General features: G+C 44.5%; 1 protein-coding gene across 1 annotated transcript in view; it reads left to right on the top strand.

Moving 5' to 3' along the window:
• Positions 1–20,000, top strand: part of LOC130117534 (F-actin-uncapping protein LRRC16A-like) — a 145,471-nt gene that overhangs the window by 38,995 nt on the left and 86,476 nt on the right. Inside the window, 1 exon segment of the mRNA XM_056285636.1 lies at positions 12,449–12,499. Within this exon segment, the coding sequence (XP_056141611.1) occupies positions 12,449–12,499 (51 nt within the window).

The following is a 20,000-nucleotide window of genomic DNA, read 5'->3' as shown; positions in this document are numbered from 1 at the left end:
AGTTTATAGGTAAGATAAATGCCACAGCTGTCTTGTTTCATTCATGCGATGGAGTGAGTCTGTAGGGCTACACTTGTAATCTAAATAGCTGGAAGTGAGGATAGATAAACATCAGTGCGTCTCTAAAATCTTCTCTGAAACAAATAGTTTGTCTCCTAGAATAACTAGCTTTTTTTTTTTTTAGGCTGATGATAAAAAAGTAGTAGGACATCCCAGCGGCTGGGAGGTCATCCCCCAAAGGGAGAGCCCAGATTCTTGTACTGCTCTGGGGGGTACTGCGGTTTGTGGGTTGTATTTTACAGGATGGAAGCTAGAGCCCTCCACTGGGAAATATGGAGGCAACAGCTAGTAGTGTTGAATTATCCAGATCCGTGAGAGAGAGAGAGAGACCCCAGCCTGGAATACCCCCCTCTCAGCTCCCCCTTATCCTGTCTGCCTTTGTCTCTGCCATGCCTTCCTTTTCTCTCTTACTCATTCCACCTTTCTCTCTCTGGGAAAAAAATAAAATAATGTATGTCATTTTCTTTGTGTGCGGGCAGGGTTTTTGCATGAGGGACTTTTACTGGGGTTTACATCAGTCCTAAGGTTGTAACAATAAAGGTATTTTTAAATTCAAATTTGCTCTCTCCGTAGTACAACCCACTATATCTCCTCCCTCACACCCCCTCACCCCATCGCTGTGGTCCATATTGATATCCTATTTTGCCAGAAATCTTGGCTCGCACTCAAATAGCTGCACACACACATCCAGACACACAGCCCCCCACCCCGCACACACACACACACACACACACACACACACACACACACAAATCCCCTCGCCATTGTGTCTGTCTGGCATATTGATGAATGAATGAACCCGTTTGATAATTCTTTATCTCTGTCACCTAAACAGACACACATAGGGTTTTTAGAGGGCACCCTGCAGACTGACGGTGTCTTAAGTCCAAGCCCTCTAGTCATATACCCACACTATCAGACCTCACAGCACCAATCAAAAGACCTTGATAGGTTTTAAAGGATAAAGGGCATTATGCCAGACTGGCTGCAATCTCTATCTGAAAGAGCAATCTTTTAATTCTTCAGCTTGGCTGTTTGTAGGGCTTAACTCCATCCTCAGTGTGGTGTATGAGATGCAAGTTCAGGAGATATCGTGACATCTTCTACGCTTGTGGTGGAGCCACAAGCGTAGAATCTGAAGTAGTATCTGAAGGCCTTGATAAGCTGGTAACATTTAGAAGTGACTTTGCTGGCCGATTTCTCTTACAAAGTATGCCTATCTTGGTACCAAATACACTGCATTTTTGCTTGTTTTTTTAATTATGAAGGCTATTTGTTGCCAAATTTGCCTTTCCCTGCTGATGGCAATATTATTGAGCTCCATCACCTCAAAATATTTGTATATGTATCATGGCCTCTCAGTTGCGCTATTAATGGACTGCATTTGCATTCAACATAAAATTAGCACTATCAGGGACATTTTTTGTGTACTGAAAGGAAAATATCACCCCCCCCATCCACCACCATGTAATGCAGGATAATTAGACTACACAAAATTCACTTGTGCTTCAGCATGCTGCAGCAGTGGTCTGATAAGACTAGCCAATCAAATCTGTTGAGGAAGTACCACTGTCAGCCCCTTTGTTCCGCAACCCTGCTCATCCCCTCAGCAGTAAAACACATAATGATGAGCGGAGCAGCAATAAAAGAAAATTGATGTTTCGCGTTCCCCCACTGTCCTCATCTGACTGTGCAGTGAAATGGGGTTTGCACAGAGGAAAATGGCTCTGTTTTGAAATGAGAGATCTGTAAATTGGAAAAAGTGGCACCTAATTCTCAGAAAAAGGATTGCTAGTTTGGTTGTTGTTTTTTTTCTTTCATCCCTCCATAAGAGATGGCACAATTATTTTTAATTGTTATTAATTTGTTGTTGTTTCTTATTACTTCTTTGAAAATGTACTTATTTATTCTAAGCAATGCTTCTTCAAAAGCGATTTTTCACTTGTGAAATCAAACCCGGCACATTTAAGTGATGGTGAAACTGTGTCTTGGCATAGTGATGTGACACAACCACATACCACAAGCCTGTACAGTGATGTTAGATATGGTCGGCTTGATAGATGATGTTGCTGGTGGGTCAAAACCATTGTCTTGTGGATTTGGTATTGTAAGGATCCGCACAAAGAGGACCCGGGCCATACGTCATGCTAGCTATTTTGTCATCGTCTGGTGTTGGGCTGTAGAAGGGTTGCTGTTCTGTGGTTGAGACTATTGTACTGTGGCTTTGGCTTTGTTTGAGTCTGCTGAGATTACAGTTGCAGCCCTTCGCTCTAGCTGCACAGTCAGCAGTTTGGCTTGGCTGTAGAGAGTTGGCATAAAATATGGTTAATTTGTCTGTTAACTTTTGCTGAATGCTTGACAGTCCCACGTGTATCCTTGCTGGTTTGGTTTCAGATCCCACTGGAGTTTTTCCTCCCATGTCGCCCCTACTGTGTCCTCCTCTGCATTCTGGTCATGTTTGCGTAAATAAATACAACATCCTTGGCTTCAGAGCCAATTTCCTCTTCAGACATATGGAGAGAACAGAAGAGAGTTCTTCTCCACAGCTGACTGCAATGAACATGCATTTATCTACATGTGTGCTCCACGCTATTCCAAGCATTTTGTTTTTTATAGCCTATTTTTTTTGGTACTAGTATTCCAAAATTGAAAAAAAATCTCATTGAACCCGAATTGACCCCTGAATAATCAATGTTGGATTTTAATATAAAAAAAATAAAGATTGAGATTTGAAATGCTGTCCAGCTCACAAAAATGCTTTATGTTCTGATTTTTGCATTGAAAAGATTTTTTTTTTTAGATCATCTGGTACCAGTTACACAGGTATTCTCAGGCATTAAAAGGTTCATTTACATTGCGAGGATATGCAAACATTGACACAAATCTTGTGAAGAAAATTATATAAAACTTATCCAGGGACCAGTAATAGCTAAACTATATAAGATCACACACTATATTTAGTCCAAATCTGTAATTCTTGTTTCTGAATGAAGACGTCATTACCATCTAGCATCTTAACCTCTCACTGACCAGTCTGTATCCCTCACTATTTTCTCCTGTGCTGCACAGGTATCAGTGATTACACTGGGTGGTATTTTGTAGGCCAGTATAAATACTGAATGCCTCAGTGGCTTTTGTTGGAGGACCCCGGGGGGGGGGGGGGGGGTTGCTCTCTTGTTACTCTTGTGTTACATCATCACTGATTATATGCAAAGACAAGAAAGTAGTGCTTTCATGAGTTGCCTCTACTTTGGTGTTTCTAGGCACAAATACACGTGTGTGCCCTGGTTGGAACGTCTGCTTACACATACACACATGCCCAACACGTGTGTTCGCATGTATTGTGTGTTTCTCTATATGAGAGAGAGAGAGAGAGAGAGAGAGAGAGATGGGTAGACGGACATTAATTCAACTTCCCGTTTTATCCTCACAGGCAATATAAGGAGTCTGGTGTTTCTCTCTGCAGCCAATAACAGATAAGAAAGACGAAGATGGTTTGAATGCAAAGAACGGGAAAAAAATCCCATGGATTTTTCATTGGAGATATGATGGTTTTTGATGATATTCTCTCTCTCGCTCTCTCTCTCTTTCTCTCTCTATCACTTTCTCATCTCTTACCCCCCCACTCCCATTGTAGCTGCTCGCATCAACCTACTGTTGTTGCATTGCAGTGCAGTTAGAGAAAGAACAAGAGGAACCAGGAGAAGTAGGGTCAGTAAAGGACAGATTGAGGAAATTAAGAGATTAAGTAGGAGGAACAGAGAGGAGGAACACAGAGGCAATTGAGAGAGGAATAGGGTAAGAAAAAATAAAAGCAAAGTAAGAGGGATGGGAGAGGAGAGGTGAGAGGGGAGCGAAAACCACCGCATCAAGTCCGATGACGGCGCATCATAGGCTAAGTGGTCATGGCACATGCCTCGGCGTTGGCACAGACAGTTTTTAAACACTTACCTTCATTAGATGTCTACTCAGCTGATTAGATTTTAAATTTGGCTTGCTATCAGTGGAGCAGCACTCAAATTTGATTAAGTGCTTGCGGTTGCTTGCGCTCCCAGCTCATCTCTGCATAAAGCTTAACTGTCGTTCTTTCGGATGTCCACTTTTCCTGTCTTTTTTTGGCCGCGCTCTTCTTTTTGCCCTTCCAGCTCATTTTCTGTTCCTCTCTTTCTCACCGCAGTCTCTCTGCCCTGCAGTTGCACCTTCTCTCTCTCTCTCTCTCTCTCTCTCTCTCTCTCTCTCTCTCTCTCTCTCTCTCTCTCTCTCTCTCTCTCTCTCTCTCTCTCTTTCCCTCTCGTCATCTGTGAATCATGTCCAGTGTTGCGGTGATGAGCTGTAGTCACAGCTGGCACATCATGACTCATTAATGAATATTAGTTATGCAATAAACGGCCTATCAGTGACTGTGTAAGCTGATGATAGCTCTTCTACTGATACGGTGACACAGTAGTTAGCGCTGTTGCCTCACAGCAAAAAGGTCCTGGGTTCAAACCCTGGGGTTGTCTAACCTTGGGGTCATCCCAGGTCATCCTCTATGTGGAGTTTGCATGTTCTCCCTGTGTCTGTGATGGGTTTTCTCCTGGTGCTCTGGTTTCTCCCACCATCAAAAAGACACGCGTGTTAGGGTTAATACTCCTGTCTGTGTCCCTGACCGAGGCGTGGCAAGATGAACTGGAGTTGGTCCCCGGGCGCTGCATGGCGGCTGCCCACTGCTCCTAGCTACACAGCTAGGATGGGTTAAATGTAGAGGAAGAATTGCCCCACGGGGATTAAAAAAAAAAGTAGTAAGTAGTTAGAGCACTGAGATTATTTGTAAACTTTCTGTAAAACTATCTTTGAGTAAATGGTGATAAAGGTTTAAAAAATTTAAAAATATAATTTTTTGTGTCATTTACAGGCCTGGGAATATTTGAGAAAATGGCGCAATTTGTGGTTTTGCATTAGGCAAGATGAATCAGGCAGTCCTCGAGTAGTTAATGCAGGATGACCACCGCTCCACCCGGCTACGTCTTTGCTAAGGTGCTGGAAGCATCACTGAGTCCAAACTGATAGAAAAGATTTCCGCAGACTTAGATCTATGCAGTACTTCACTTTATTTGAGCTTCCGGTCTATCAGACCATCATCAGAGCGTACATGATTCAATAATGGACAGGCGGGGAGAAATAATCCCATTCTAATCATCACTGGCAGTATGTAGTACACCTGTGCAGACCCTGGTGGTAGAAGCTCCACCTCTTGGGAATTGTAGTTTTTAGTACTAAATGGAGTACTGTGAGGCATACAAATGGAAGCCCTACTTAATATAGAATACAAAAAGGGGGTGAACCACAGTGAATAGGACAAACATACAATCAGGAAGCACCAAACAGTAGTACCATACATATATATAATACTATATCATCACATAGTAAATGGGACTGTTTTTTTTTTGGGGGGGGGGGGTTTCCTCCCTTTTTCTCCCCAATTGTATCTGGCCAATTACGCCACTTTTCCGAGCTGTCCTGGTTGCTGCCCCACCCCCCCGATCCAGGGAGGGCTGCAGACTACCGCATGCCTCCTCCGATACATGTGGAGTTTCCAGTCGCTTCTTTTCAGCTGACATTGAGGAGTTTCACCAGAGGGACGTAGCGCGTGGGAGGATTACGCTATTCCCCCCAGTCCCCCCCCACTCTCAGCAAGCACCCCAACCAACCAGAGGAGGCGCTAGTGCAGGACACATACCCACATCTGGCTTCCCACCCACAGACATGGCCAATTGGGCCTGTAGGGACACCCGACCAAGCCGGAGGTAACACGGGGATTCGAACTGGCGATCCCCGTGTTGGTAGGCAACGGAATAGACCCCTGTGCTACCCGGACGCCTGGACACGATGTTATATTAATTGAGAGAAATGTTTCATCACTCTGTGTGATGAAACGTTGTGAAACGAGTGATGAAACATTTCTCTCAGTAAACATTGTGTCCAGATAAACTGATTCAGCTTTCTGTGATTGGTAGAGTGGAGAGATGGGGAACGAGAATTCACTTAAATGAAGGGCAACAGGATAGTTCACATCATGACATTTGATGGAGCTTTCCCTTAAGAAGTTCAAATATCAGAAGCCAAGGTCAGTTTCTATATACTATATATATATATTTTTTCCTTCGGTGTAGAGAGGTTTTAAGACAGTTGAGGTTCATGGGTTTCCATGTTTGCCATCATTTATTGAGGTTAATATTTTTCATAGCAGCCAATACACTGTTCATTTCAACTATTTTTCATTGCTATATGCGTCACTTCTTTGTCCAATATAGATTTATAACACACCTGCCACAATAACGTTTATACTTTATTGTGCTGAAGTACTTATAACTATTAAATAACTGACAATCAGATCCAGCAGTCCTGCCTTGGTAAAAAAAAATTAATTCTGGATCATTAAAAGTAATGTAGTCATTAAAATGCAGTAATGAAAGAAAACTGTAGCTTCATTTGTGCAGTATGAAGTCATCTACTGTGCAACCGTGCTCAGGAAAATACAGATGTCTGCAGCAAAATTGTGTTTGAAAGTTTGTGACTCGTGCAGGCAACTACATGATTATCTACAACACCATAAGCATAGAAGTTGTGCCTTGCTCCATCAAATGAATTGTGTTATAAATGGACAGGAGTGGCTGCTGCAAAACACATGTTATAACATAAAAACTACAGTGTAGTTTAAATCCAAGTCAGATGTATTTTTCAAATAAAAACTTCTTGCTAAGGGAACTTTGTTTGCGTTAACTGTGTACGCTGCCATGTGGCTGTGACTTCAGGTCTTTTCTCTAGGCAAACTCTGGCCTTAGCAATCCTGCCCGATGTCCTGACTTGGAATTCCAACTTAAATGGGCGTTCCTTTGCACTTTTCCGAGCAGGAGGCTGGCTTTTTTTCAATTTCTGATTTAAGTGGAATCCAGCATTACATCCAGAAATCTAGAAAGCAATGTGTTTTTTTTGTTTTTTTAATGACTTAATTATCAAAGATTCCATATTTTTCCCCCATTTTCTCAAGAAACTGGATGAATCTTTTTCAAATTCTTTCTATGCTATATAGCGGCAGGGGACTACTGCCAAATAACTGCAGGGGAAATGTTACTCATTATAATGGCTCTCACCAAGACTGAATAAAACTGAAGACCATTGTCAGCGTTGTTTAGGGGTTTTAACGTCATAGACATTCTCAAGAAAGCCTTAAAACTGTAGCATACTATTTTCATGTTTATCTCTGCATGAGTGCTTGGCATTATAGGCTGGCTGTTGCTATAGTAACAGGAAGTAAGTGTGTGTGTGTGTGTGCGTGTGTGTGTGTGTGTGTTTGCAAATGGAGAGGGGCAGTTTGATAAAATATGAAATGATCTGGGAATGGCAATTCTGTGGACTGAGTGTGCATGTATATACACACATAACTCACACAGACACACACCAGAGATCGGTCTCTGTATTGCTGACCCTTTTCAGCTTGCTTACACACAAAAGTGTGTGTGTGTGTGTGTGTGTGTGTGTGTGTGTGTGCACGCGCGCGCTCATTCGTGTGTGTGTACATGTGTATGTGTATCTGTGACTGCATATGTGCCTTTGTATGCATGCCCCTGTTCATGTGTGAGCCTGTGTGAGATACCAGATGCCCCCTTGAGTCTTGTAGTCATGCTCTATTGCTGCTGCCATATGGAGATGCTTGTCTCTGATTGGCTGAAAGAGGTCGGGGTAGCGGTCGCACGGAGATGATTGGCTGATAGCCTGGCTCAAGGCTTTAAGTCCATTTAGTGGTCAAAGAGCAACTGGAGAGAAGGGGCAGAGAGAGGGGTGAAAAGAGAGAGTAAGATTAAGAGGGGAGGTTGAAGAAAAAGGGGGGGATACAGAAAGAGTAGGAATGGAAGAAATGATAGAAAATACTGGGGGGGAGTGGCTTAGTCCACTCCAGGGGGCAGATACAGAGAGAAAGAACTGAGGGGTTGTCAGGAATAGGAAGGAGGGGACAGTAGGACAAAAATGATAGGGAGAAGTTGTGTTGAGTGTGTGGTAAAGTGTCTTCAACCATTTAGGTGTGTGTGTGTGTGTGTGTGTGTGTGTGTGTGTGTGTGTGTGTGTGTGTTAGTATGTGCTATCTCCACATAATTAGGATTTGTCACTTAATTAAGAAAAAGAAATGAAAGAACAATATGAATATTAGATTGTTTGCTTGAGACCTTTGCTCTTTACAACAGCTGTTAGCAGTTATGTTAGGTGGGTTCATACTATTACATTTCTGAAACACCAACAGGTCAGTGGTGTGTCAGCGTTACTGGAACAGCTTGTCCACACAGGGGTAGTTAAAAAAATGTAATGCACAAAGTAGAAATCCCTAATATTATCCCACAAGTTATTTATGTTCTGTTATAAGAGTACTTTTTATGTGTTTCCATATTTGCTTAGCCACTGCTGTGTTGTTTCTCTGCAACCAAGAGGAAATAATTTGAAAATTGCTCACTTCTAAATAGATGCAGACTGGAGGCGGTATACTAAGGCTACCACTGAATGCAATAATAATAATAATAATCATTACATTTATGTAGCACTTTATCTAGACACCCAAAGTGCTTCACATTGAAGGGGGTAACTCACCTCAACCACCACCAATATAAAGCACCCACCTGGGGGTGATACATGCAGTCATTTTGTGCCAGAACGCTCACCACACATCAGCTTGAGGTGGAGAAGGAGGAATCATTGAGCCAATTACAATTACATTTAGGAAATATGGAGAACTGGGGGACTTTGTGAGCAGAGCTTACGTAGAATAAAAGCCAGGATGAGGTATTTCTACAGTGGACACCATTGCATATGATACTAATGCAGCACAAGCCAGAGTATCCAGAAATGTCCATTCATTATTACTGAGGTATTACTATTTGAAGTGTGAGATCCCTCATTCGGCTCGCTAGTGTTATCACCACCACACACACATACAGATATGTACACACTGGACACCGGAAGTGGGGTGGGGGCAGAGGATGAGACCAAATAGAAAGATGGGGTACTCTTTAGGAGAGGTTATCTGTAGTCACAGTAGCTTGCCTGTCGGTCTAAATCACATCAAACTACACACACACATCCTGACTGACGAACAGAGGGTTGGGGGGGAAACTGTCATCCTTTTTTACCCCCTCCCCTTCCTCTCATCCCCGCCTCTATTTTCTTGTATTCCAAAGAAATTGTGGCAGGATGATACTGTCCTTGCATCTTTGTTTACCCCTGTACCCTTGCCCCCCCCCCACCCCTTGATGCCATTGGCTGTTTATCTTGAACTTGTTAGTATGCCTTTCACTCTTCTGTCTTCTCGACTTCCTTTCCTTTGCTTCTTTTTTCTCTCTTCTTTCCCAGCTGTGAGATCGTCTTCCCTTCATTCCTCATCCCTCACTTCTGATGTCATCTCTTCTTCCTTCCCTTCGCTTTCCCGTCTACCCATTACTTTCTCTCTGTCATTATCTTCTCTCTTGCTTGTTCACCAGCTCTTCCCTCCATCCCTTAGCCCCTAGTTTCTTGCAGTACTCTTCTTCTGTCTCTTTTCTTCGCATCTTTGCCGTCTCCCCTCCTTCACCCCTTTCTTTATTCTTTTGTCCTCCTCTTCTCGCCCCTTACTCTTCCTTTTCTTTTCTCCCCCCTTTCAAGTCCTTTGTTACGAGGCCCCAGTGACGTCACAGCTGGCATCCAAACTCAAGAGTCACAGGGAGGGATGAATGCTGCATTGTGTCAGCACGGACATCATGATGCACACGTGCCGTTCTCACATTGCAATGGGTGCAACATAAGGCAAATTGGGCCCATCAGTCACATTACGCTAAAACCTTTTTACCGCTTGATAGAGAAAAAACAAGAGCAAGGTTTGCGTTTTTCGTGATTAATTTTGAAGAAAAACAGTCTAGTGAGAAAAGTATAATTTGGTCTAAACCAAAGACTTATTGGTTATTGGTCTCTGCGTTCATAGCGGAAGACCGAATGACCAGTCACCATGGTTCTCATTAAGAACAGTGATATGAAGCCTCTTGTAATCTCCCGAATCCTTCCTAGAAGCTGTCCTTATTTCATTTATTCACAGATGAGCCCCTTCTTTAAGGGTAAGCAGTGCTTAATGAATTGTGTTGATCATGGACTGCTCTCGATTGATGGTGTGTATTAACTTAATACAATATGGTGTCATGTTGAGTCAACCAGTGTATTGAACAGCTATCTCACGTGCCCTCTGCAGTCACCCTAATTGTTCCCAGGCTGATAAATTCTTTCCAAATGGAGCTAATGAAATTAAACGCTGCATAAACATATTATTACATCCATCCATTATCTGAACCGCTTATCCTGCTCTCAGGGTCGCGGGGATGCTGGAGTCTATTCCAGCAGTCATTGGGTGGCAGGCGGGGAGACACCCTGGACAGGCTGCCAGACTATCACACAGGGCCGACACACACCCACACACATTCATACCTAGGAACAATTTAGCATGGCTGATTTACCTGACCTACATGTCTTTGGACTGTGGGAGGAAACCGGAGCCCCTGGAGGAAACCCATGCAGACATGGGGAGAACATGCAAACTCCACACAGGACGACCCAGGACGACCCCCAAGGTTGGACTACCCCGGGGCTCGAACCCAGGACCTTCTTGCTGTGAGGCGGCCGCGCTAACCACTGCGCCACCGTGCCACCTTTGTAGTTTACCCACACTGCTAGCCCTGTGGTGTCAGGTGGCTCAAAGCAAAGTGTCAAGTGAAACCATCCACATCTGTTGGCTAGTAAGCCACTTTGGAGACTTTTTTTTTAATCTACAAGGGCTTTTCTGTATGGGGCAGTATCTAATAATACATTGAAGCTGGTTTTCAGTTTTTTTATTTTTATTTATTTATTTATTTGGGTAATAGTCCTTTAGACTGACTTCTGTTTAACCTTTTAGGAGATTGTCCACCATCTGCTATACTCTTCACTTATACCAGCATATCATCACAGGAAGAAAACACTGTGATAGAGGCACCCGGGAACATTTCGATAAATGAGCCACAGCTAAATATAGGGAATTTGGGTTTACTTGATAGTGAAGGATCACTGGAGACTAACAGGAACATGTCATAGCTGAGGTTTCAAGATGAAGGTGTAAGGGCACCCAGGTAGCGTAGCAGTCGATTCCATTGCTTACCAACACGGGCGTCGTCGGTTCGAATCCCCGTGTTACCTCCGGCTTGGTCGGGCGTCCCTACAGACACAATTGGCCGCGTCTGCGGGTGGGAAGCTGGATGTGATGAGCAGGGTAATTGGCCAAGTACAATTGGGGAGAAAAGGGGGAGAATAATAATTATCAATCAGTACTTCCAATTAAGACTCACTCAAAATGCATTTAGCATAAATTGGGAACTCCTCAGATTTGAACTCTGGAAAGTGACGATAAAAGTAGCGGCAGATTTAGTGCAAACTAGAAGGAAAAAAAAAGATGAAGGTGTATAGTATGTTTCTTAGCCCATTATTTGGTGTGTGTGTGTGTGTGTGTGTGTGTTCACTAACTTGATGTGGGCAGATGTTTGAAATGTCAGTCTTTGAAAGCATTAGTACATCAGAATGAGCTTTGTTTAACAGGACAGGGAGCAACTCAAAAGAATGAATTGTTCGATTCCCTTTCTGTTGCAACATTCGTCATGTCTTCGGTCAACTCATGAGCTCTCTGAGTCTCGTGGGTTGTGCAAATCATCTCAGCGTAGTGACTGTTATTGCATTTTCTGGCAGCTAGCCAAATGACCTTTTTAAGAATGTTTAAATGAATAGGAATACTTATCTCATCCACTTAGTCATAAGTTTGGTTTCCTTTAGCCTTGCACGTTTGATTTTTTTTTTTGCCAGGCGGCCTCATTAGCAAGCACACTCCACTCCCAGTGTGCAAATGAGCCGTTGGTGTCAAGTTTGCTCAACTCGCAGAGGAACACAGACAAGAAATCTTAGTACACTGGCCCCGTAATTGCCCAATTCAAGTAGTAAGTGTGCCAGTAGGAATAAAACCAACCTCAGTGCTGACCTGAATTCTCAACTTACATGTAAAAGGCTCCCCGATAATTTTATTTCTCCTTAAGGTCAAGCACTTACTCCTCTATCAACACCGTCTGTGTATCTGTGATGAGTGTCTGGTTGATTGTTTGTGTTCAAGGGGAGAAATGCTACTCCCTGTTGTTGTTGTTTTTCTTCTTTCTCTTTGTGCTGACAGGGACGTTTGAGAGTCGGTAGACTTTTCATCTTGATGCATCAGCGTGAGAACTCGGTGTAAGTGCATACTGTACGTGCAATTGAATACTCATTCCCTGTCTCTGCTTCTCTCTCTCTCTCTCTGTCTCTCTCTGTCGTTCTCTCTTTCGCTCAGGCTTTAGCATCCCACCGTGCCTACCTCCTGACAGCACGCATCCCTGCTAAGGTAAGACCGGCATCTCTTGAGCCCTCATTGTAATAAATAATGGCTTTCTGTGATTTTCTTACCTGGATTATTGAGCATGCATAAAGACAATGGCTTTCAACTTCTTTTTCCTGTAGGTGATGTGAAAACTATGACATTTTCCCTCTTTTTTTTGGTTTAGTAACCTGTAAACCTGCATAATTATTTCATTCTACATTACACTGATGCAAGAACACTTTTCTGAATAATTTGGGACTTGCGTCTCTCTCCCCCAATGGATGTCTTTGTGTCCCAACTTTTTCCCCCCTTTTTCGCCCCAGTTGTACTTGGCCAATTACCCCACTCTTCCGAGCCATCCCGGTCGCTGCTCCACACCCTCTGCCAATCCAGGGAGGGCTGCAGACTACCACATGCCTCCTCTGATACATGTGGAGTCGCCAGTCGCTTCTTTTCAGCTGACAGTGAAGAGTTTCGCCAGGGGGACGTAGTGCGTGGGAGGATCACGCTATTCCCCCTCAGTCCCCCCCCCCCCGAACAGGCGCCCCGACTGACCAGAGGAGGCGCTAGTACAGCGACCAGGACACATACCCACATCCGGCTTCCCACCTGCAGACACAGCCAATTAAGGACGCCCGACTAAACCAGTGGTACCATGGGGATTCGAACCGGTGATGCGGCGATTCACCACGCCACCCAGATGCCTTTTGTGTCCCAACTTGATCTGGGATTAAACACGACACTGACATTCATCACATACCTCTATTTATGACAATTGGACCTACTTGCTCGCTCTCTGTCATCCTCACATCCATTCTCTCATCCTGCTCCAATCATCTTACTACAGGTGTGTGTGTGTGTGTGTGTGTGTGTGTGTGTGTGTGTGTGTGTGTGTGTGTGTGTGTGTGTGTGTGTGTGTGTGTGTGTGTTTCATTCCAGTGGATTTCATGGCTCCAGCATCCATGGGTATGCGTGTGTGTTTTTGTCAGTGTGTGATGTAGCTGTAAGTGGAGTGAGCTTGATGAGGCAGCATCTGTGTGTGTGTTCGGACGGTTGGCAAGTGGGTGTTTTTATATGGAACGAAGGGGCTGTAATGCAGCACAGATGTGCATTATTAGTGGCATCATCAGCATTAAACCACTATCATTATCCTTACCAGCACCATTATTGCCGCCACCTCCGCTCACTGTACATATCCAGAAACAACAGCACAGTAACACAGTACAGATGGGGCCACAACCGCTATCACCACTAGTCCTGCTGCTGTCATTATCACCCTCTCTCCAGGGTTTCCTGTACGTCAGACCAACTGGTCTTGAGGAGCCCATTGCTTCTTTTTTTTTGGGGGGGGGTAGTGGTTGGATTTCTGAAACTTCTTTGAGTCCTTTAATTAAGTAGTTTCCCAGTCTGATCCTGCAGCTGGACAGCTTACCACCCACCCAAACACACACACACACACACACACACACACACACACACACTCTTCTGATTTTTTACAAACAAATGTAATATAGTTATACCTGTAAGAAACACACACCCTCAATAAACACACACAACACAAACAATGCCACAGTTGTTTTTGTTCTTCTTTTCCCTCTTTTCTTTCTTCTCCTCCTGCTTTTTCTTCTTCTTCTTCTTCTTCCCCTTCTTCATTGCATTGTCATTAGCTGTAGTATAATAACATGTGATTGCTGTTGAACACTTGCAAGCCAACAGTCCACAGAGCTGGACGAGTGATGGCCCCTGGATGGAAAAAGTAGCCTATTTATAGTGTAGATAAAATCATGTTTTGTCCCAGGTCCAGGAAATACTTACGACAGCCCTCTGAATAGCCGTATCGTCTCCAGTCAATATTGTGTCCTAAGGGTCAGTTTAGTCAATTGACTGGTTGCCTACTGGTTTGCTGGGGATAGAAGTGTGCATTAACTGTGTCTCAGCGGGCTGCATTTAAGGTGACGTCACATAAACGATGTTATGGATTGTTGGCTTAAGAGGCTTTCATTCAGCTCTGTGTCTCTTTGTGTCTGGTTTCTGTCATTATCTTCTGACATGGAGCTTTATTGGGAACTGATACAGTCAAACCCACCTTCTCCTCTTCTTTTCTTTTAGGATGTCTGTCCGGTCTCGTCTCTGTCTCATTGTGTTTTTTCTGTCCTATTGCTGTCTTTCTGTGTGTCTCGGTCTCCCTTTCTACCCATCCGTCTTCCCTTTTTTCTCTTTTCCTCAGTTGATTGGACAAATTACTCTGTTTACGCTCACTTTTATTGGACTATAACATGAGGTTGTCAAACTTGCTGTGATGGTTTTACATTTTGGAATCGTTCCAGACAGGTATAGATGTTGCAGCATAATTCAAGTTTAGTTTCAAAATTGTTGTAGATTATAATTTTGTAAACAAGCTTCCTCTCGTTAGGACTGTGCTGTTATTTTGGTCATGGGGTGAGGAAGCATACAGTAGAGTCTGATTGACGATTCAAAAATGTGTAGTATACACAGTATACAGAGTGTGAGTTACTAATGGCATTGGTATTTGGTGTTTAGTACTATTTGGCTTCAGTAGCTATATCTCTAGCTGTCTCTCAGATATTCCCCTCTGCAGGAGCAGATTCGCTCCTCAGATGGCCACCTCCTGGTTCTCCTGAGATCACCTTTCTTTTTTTTTTCAGGCCTCTTGTTCTTCATTTACACTCTACTGCTCTTCTTCTCTCTCTAATCCAGATTACCCTCTTTCACCTCTCCCCCCATCCCTTTAACCTGATATGGGGTTTAGGTCACTGTGTCATAGGTCGGCAGGGATATCTGTGTCACGTATTACATGTGATCCAGTTCAATACTATCTGCTGTTAAAATTGATTCAGACTGCATTGGTTTAGCTCGGTTCAGCACAACTTCACGATCAAAATCCATTTTATCAACCGAGTTAAAATTGACTCCATGGGAAATTTGATGTAACGGGATGCTCACACTAAACACACGGGGTGAAACACAACGTGAAATAATATCTAAAAATTGCTACTTTAAGGCAAGGCGGTGAAGAATTTGCTGGAATAAGTCTTTTTATACAGTGGCACAGTGGTGCAGTGGTTAGCGTGGTCGCCTCACAGCAAGACGGTCCTGGGTTCGAGCCCTGGGGTAGTCCAACCTTGGTGGGTCATCCCGGGTCGTCCTCTGTGTGGAGATTGCATGTTCTCCCCGTGTCTGCGTGGGTTTTCTCCGGGGGCTCCGTTTTCCTCCCACAGTCCAAACACATGTAGGTCAGGTGAATTGGCCATACTAAATTGTCCCTAGGTAGTGTGTGTGTGTGTGTGTGTGTGTGTGTGTGTGTGTGTGTGTGTGTGTGTGTGTGTGTGTGTGTGTGTGTGTGTGTGTGTGTGTGTGTGTGTGTGTGTGATGGCCTGGTGGCCTGTCCAGGGTGCCCCCCGCCTGCCAGCCAATGACTGCTGGAATAGGCTCCAGCATCCCCACGACCCTGAGAGCAGGATAAGCGGTTCAGGTAATGGATGGATGGATAGAAGTCTTTTTATACAGAGAGAAAAAAGCAGAACAAGCACAGAAAGGTGAATCGGTTCATCTGGACACAAAGTTTAGTGGGAGAAACGTTTCATCACTCATCCAAGGGTCTTCATTAGTCTCTGAGCATGCATAAAAACAAGCAAAACAAGCAGTTTTACTCAAAGGAAAAATCTCTGAAGAAGCTGGTAAGAAACATTAGAAGGAAAATATGAAGATTTGGAAAATCTTGACCAGGGGAGTTGGCTTTAAACATTGTGTGAATTAGACTATTAAATACTAACTCCATCCATCCATTATCCAAGCTGCTTATCCCAGTTGGGGTCACGGGACGCTGGAGCCTATCCCAGCAGTCATTGGGTGACAGGCGGGGGGACACCCTGGACAGGCCGCCAGGCCATCACAGGGCCACACACACACACACACACACACACACACACACACACACACACACACACACACACACACACACACACACACACACACACACACACACACACACACACACACGCACACACACACACACACACACGCCTAGGGACTATTTAGTATGGCCGATTCACTTGACCTACATGTCTTTGGACTGTGGGAGGAAACCCATGCAGACAGAGGACGACCTGGGATGGCCCCCAAGGTTGGACAACCCCAGGGTTCGAACCCAGAACCTTCTTGCTGTGAGGCGACCGTGCTAACCTCTTTGCCACTGTGCCGCCTTAAATACTAACCATACCGTCTATAACTCTACTAACTACACAGCCAGTGAAAGTTGAGTTGTAAATCGTTAACTTGGTATTTGATGGGTGGGGTTTTATTGTCCATGATAGTGGCAGAGGAGCTATGAGAAAGGAAGAATGTGGGGGTGTAAAGTTCAGCTTAGTTTTCAATCGTCACACCCATTATCAACTGCGGTATGCAGGTCCTAGGATAGAGGAATGAAGGAAGCACTGGCAGAACATGAGGTAGTTTCTGTAAGTCCTACTTCATTCAGACTTAATTTAATCCTGCAATCGTTTTTTTTACTTTAAAACCACAAAGTGTTGGGCTCATGAACTCCTGTCGTGCTGATGTAATCGCTATGATGTGATGGGCCCCTCAGGACCATAAACACAACTTGACTGACCTTTCGTGGGAAATGCATCCTTTGTGATGAAATCTTGTGAAATACAACACAGCACACCAGCACCAATAGCAAATAACTCACCTCGTGCTTCAAGACTGAACTCTGATCACAGTCCCAGTCTGCACACTAGTGACTGTTTCTTCCCAGGATTTGCTCAGGCTTTTCCAAAAGATCCTCTTGTTTTTTTGCAGCCAGGTCCAGACGGTTTTTAGTGTCTCTTTTGTGTTTTTGGCCTAAGTAAGAGAAACAGACCGGAGAACATTGTCTGAAGAGTGGTTCCAACAGTTTTGTTCTTTGAGTGGCGCCCAAGACCTCAACCTTAAAACACTGCACTTCAGTAACAATGAAATAAACCTTCCACTAAAAACTTATTGCACACCTCTCTTCCTCTCGGCAGAGATTTGAATCCCTATCTACCCCTCTCACACTGCTCCGTGGGTTGTAAACAAAATGCAATGCCCCGTGGACTGTGCTCGTATGTGTGTGTGTGTGTGTCTTGCAGAGGGTGCCCTTCTGATTGATGGTTTGGCTTCTCTTGAGAAGCTGTAGGGCCTTCCAGTCTGTCAGCCTCCGTCTGCCCCCCACTCGTCTTTCTCTCCCTGTTGGTCTCTTCCTCTTGCATTTGCTTCGTTACTCACATTGTGCACCCTGTCAAATAGACAGTCTCTCTTTTTCTCGACACTGTGTCAGTAAAGGAAAGACGGAAGGAAGGCAGGGTGCTTTTCAGACGAGGGATGAGAATGAACATCTTTTCTTTGATGTCCCCCCAAAAAACCCATCCTGGCTGTATGGCTCACTATGTCTCTGACTCACTACACTGTGCTTCTCCCCCTTTGTGGTTTGCTTTGTATTTGAATTGACTAACTCTACTGATGTGGCTGGACAAGTTGAAGTCTATAGTACCGTTCCCATGTATCACAAGGTTTTTTTCCCCCCCTCTGTTTGCTCATCTGGTGTCTCTGTCTGTCTCTCTGGCTCACACCGCTCCTCTACCTCGTTCCCTCTCTTCATGTACCTGTCCAAAATCCAGCCCTGGCGTGCCCATGTGAAAGCATTGCAATAGATAGATAGGTGTAAGCTCCTTGTGAGGAAAGCTGGAACCTCTCACCATATAGTGTAGCTCTTACAGGGACATACCGGTGTTTTTGCACATCTTAGCTCATGAAGTATGGTGTATACTAACTATTACTCTTGACCATTTTCCAAAGCACATTATAGTGTTTTGGGTTTTTGGATGCACTTTTCTCACCTTCCCGGGAGCCAAGGGTTTCCATTCATTTCAGTATGGTATGAAAATTAACTTGGCAGACTTGAAACATGATAAGCAAGCCACTCCACTGAAAATTCTGTTGACCTTATTTTGTTCTCATAGCAGGACATCGCAGCTGAAAGCACGGATTGCTGTGAAAACTCCTGAGCGGTGCTACAGTGCACATGGACAGCCACTATTTCAGAGATAGCTGCAGCAACAGCAATTTTTTTGGGGGGGGGGGGGGTTCTTCCACTTTTTTCTCCCCAATTGCACCCATCCAATTATCCCACTCTTCTGAGCCGTCCCAATTGCCCCTCCACTCCCTCTGTCGATCCAGGGAGGGCTGCAGACTACCACATGCCTCCTCCGATACATGTGGCGTCGCCAGCCGCTTCTTTTCACCTGACAGTGAGGAATTTCACCAGGGGAACGTAGTGCATGGGAGGATCAGGCTATTCCCCCCAGTTCCCCCTCCCCCCCGAACAGGCACCCCGACCGACCAGATGAGGTGCTAGTGCAGCGACCAGTATACATACCAATATCTGGGTTCCCACTCGCAGACACGGCCAATTGTGTCTGTAGGGACACCTGACCAAGCCGGGGGTAACATGGGGGTTTGAACCAGCGATCCCTGCATTAGTAGTCAACAGAATAGACCACCACACCACCTGGATTCCCTATGTATACACACACACACACACACACACACACACACACATATATATATATATATAGAGTAGCTCTTAAGGGGACATACCTACTATTACTCTCAACCATTTTCCAAAGCATGTTCTGGTGTCGGCCTGTCCAGGGTGTCTCCCCGCCTGCCGCCCAGTGGCTGTTGGGATAGGCTCCAGCATCCCCGCGACCATGAGAGCAGGATAAGCTGTTCAGATAATGGATGGATGGATGTTTCTGGTGTTTTGGATTTTTGGATGCGCTTTCCCCATCTTCCCGGGAGCCAAGGGTTTCTATTCACTTCACGATGGTATGAAAATTAACTTGGCAGACTTGAAACACGATAAGCAAGCCATTCCAGTGCAAATCCTGTTGACATTATTTGTTAACGTAGCAGGACATCGCCACGGAAAGCAGACTGTTGTGGAAACTCTTCCGAGCGGGGGGTTGCAGTGCGCCCGGTCAGCCGCGATTTCAGCGATTGCTGCGGCAACAGCAATGTTTTTCATTTAAATTCATATGCTTTTCAAAACGTCCATGTTTGCTTATTGTTTATCTTCTGGATTTGATTATATAAATGCAATGCTGTTCAAGCTGCCAGCTCTTAAAAACTTGGCTGTCCGAGTGCGCTGGAACGCACCACCCGCAAGACTTTTCACAACAATGAGCTTTCAGCTGCATTATCCTGCAGAGACGGCATCACTTGGCTGGGAAATTTTTTTTTTTTTTGACATAGTGTTAACTGTGATGGATTGCTTATCTAAAGCAAGTCTGCAAGTTGACCTCACGCCATACGGAAATGAATAGAAAGCAATACCTCCCGAGGAGATAGGAAACATTGTAGCTAGTCATTATATGTCTCTGGTGTTCAGTGCCCGGTAACTGAAGGACAAACGTGGACATTCTCTGCTGTGATAAATAAACTCGGACACAAGGGTAGGGAAGGAGGGTTTTGGTGTCAGATG

This window comes from Lampris incognitus, chromosome 9, assembly GCF_029633865.1.
Source record: "Lampris incognitus isolate fLamInc1 chromosome 9, fLamInc1.hap2, whole genome shotgun sequence".
Taxonomy (NCBI): Eukaryota; Metazoa; Chordata; class Actinopteri; order Lampriformes; family Lampridae; genus Lampris; species Lampris incognitus.
Note: the sequence above shows the minus strand (reverse complement) of the source record. Positions and strands in the feature narration are given on the sequence as shown.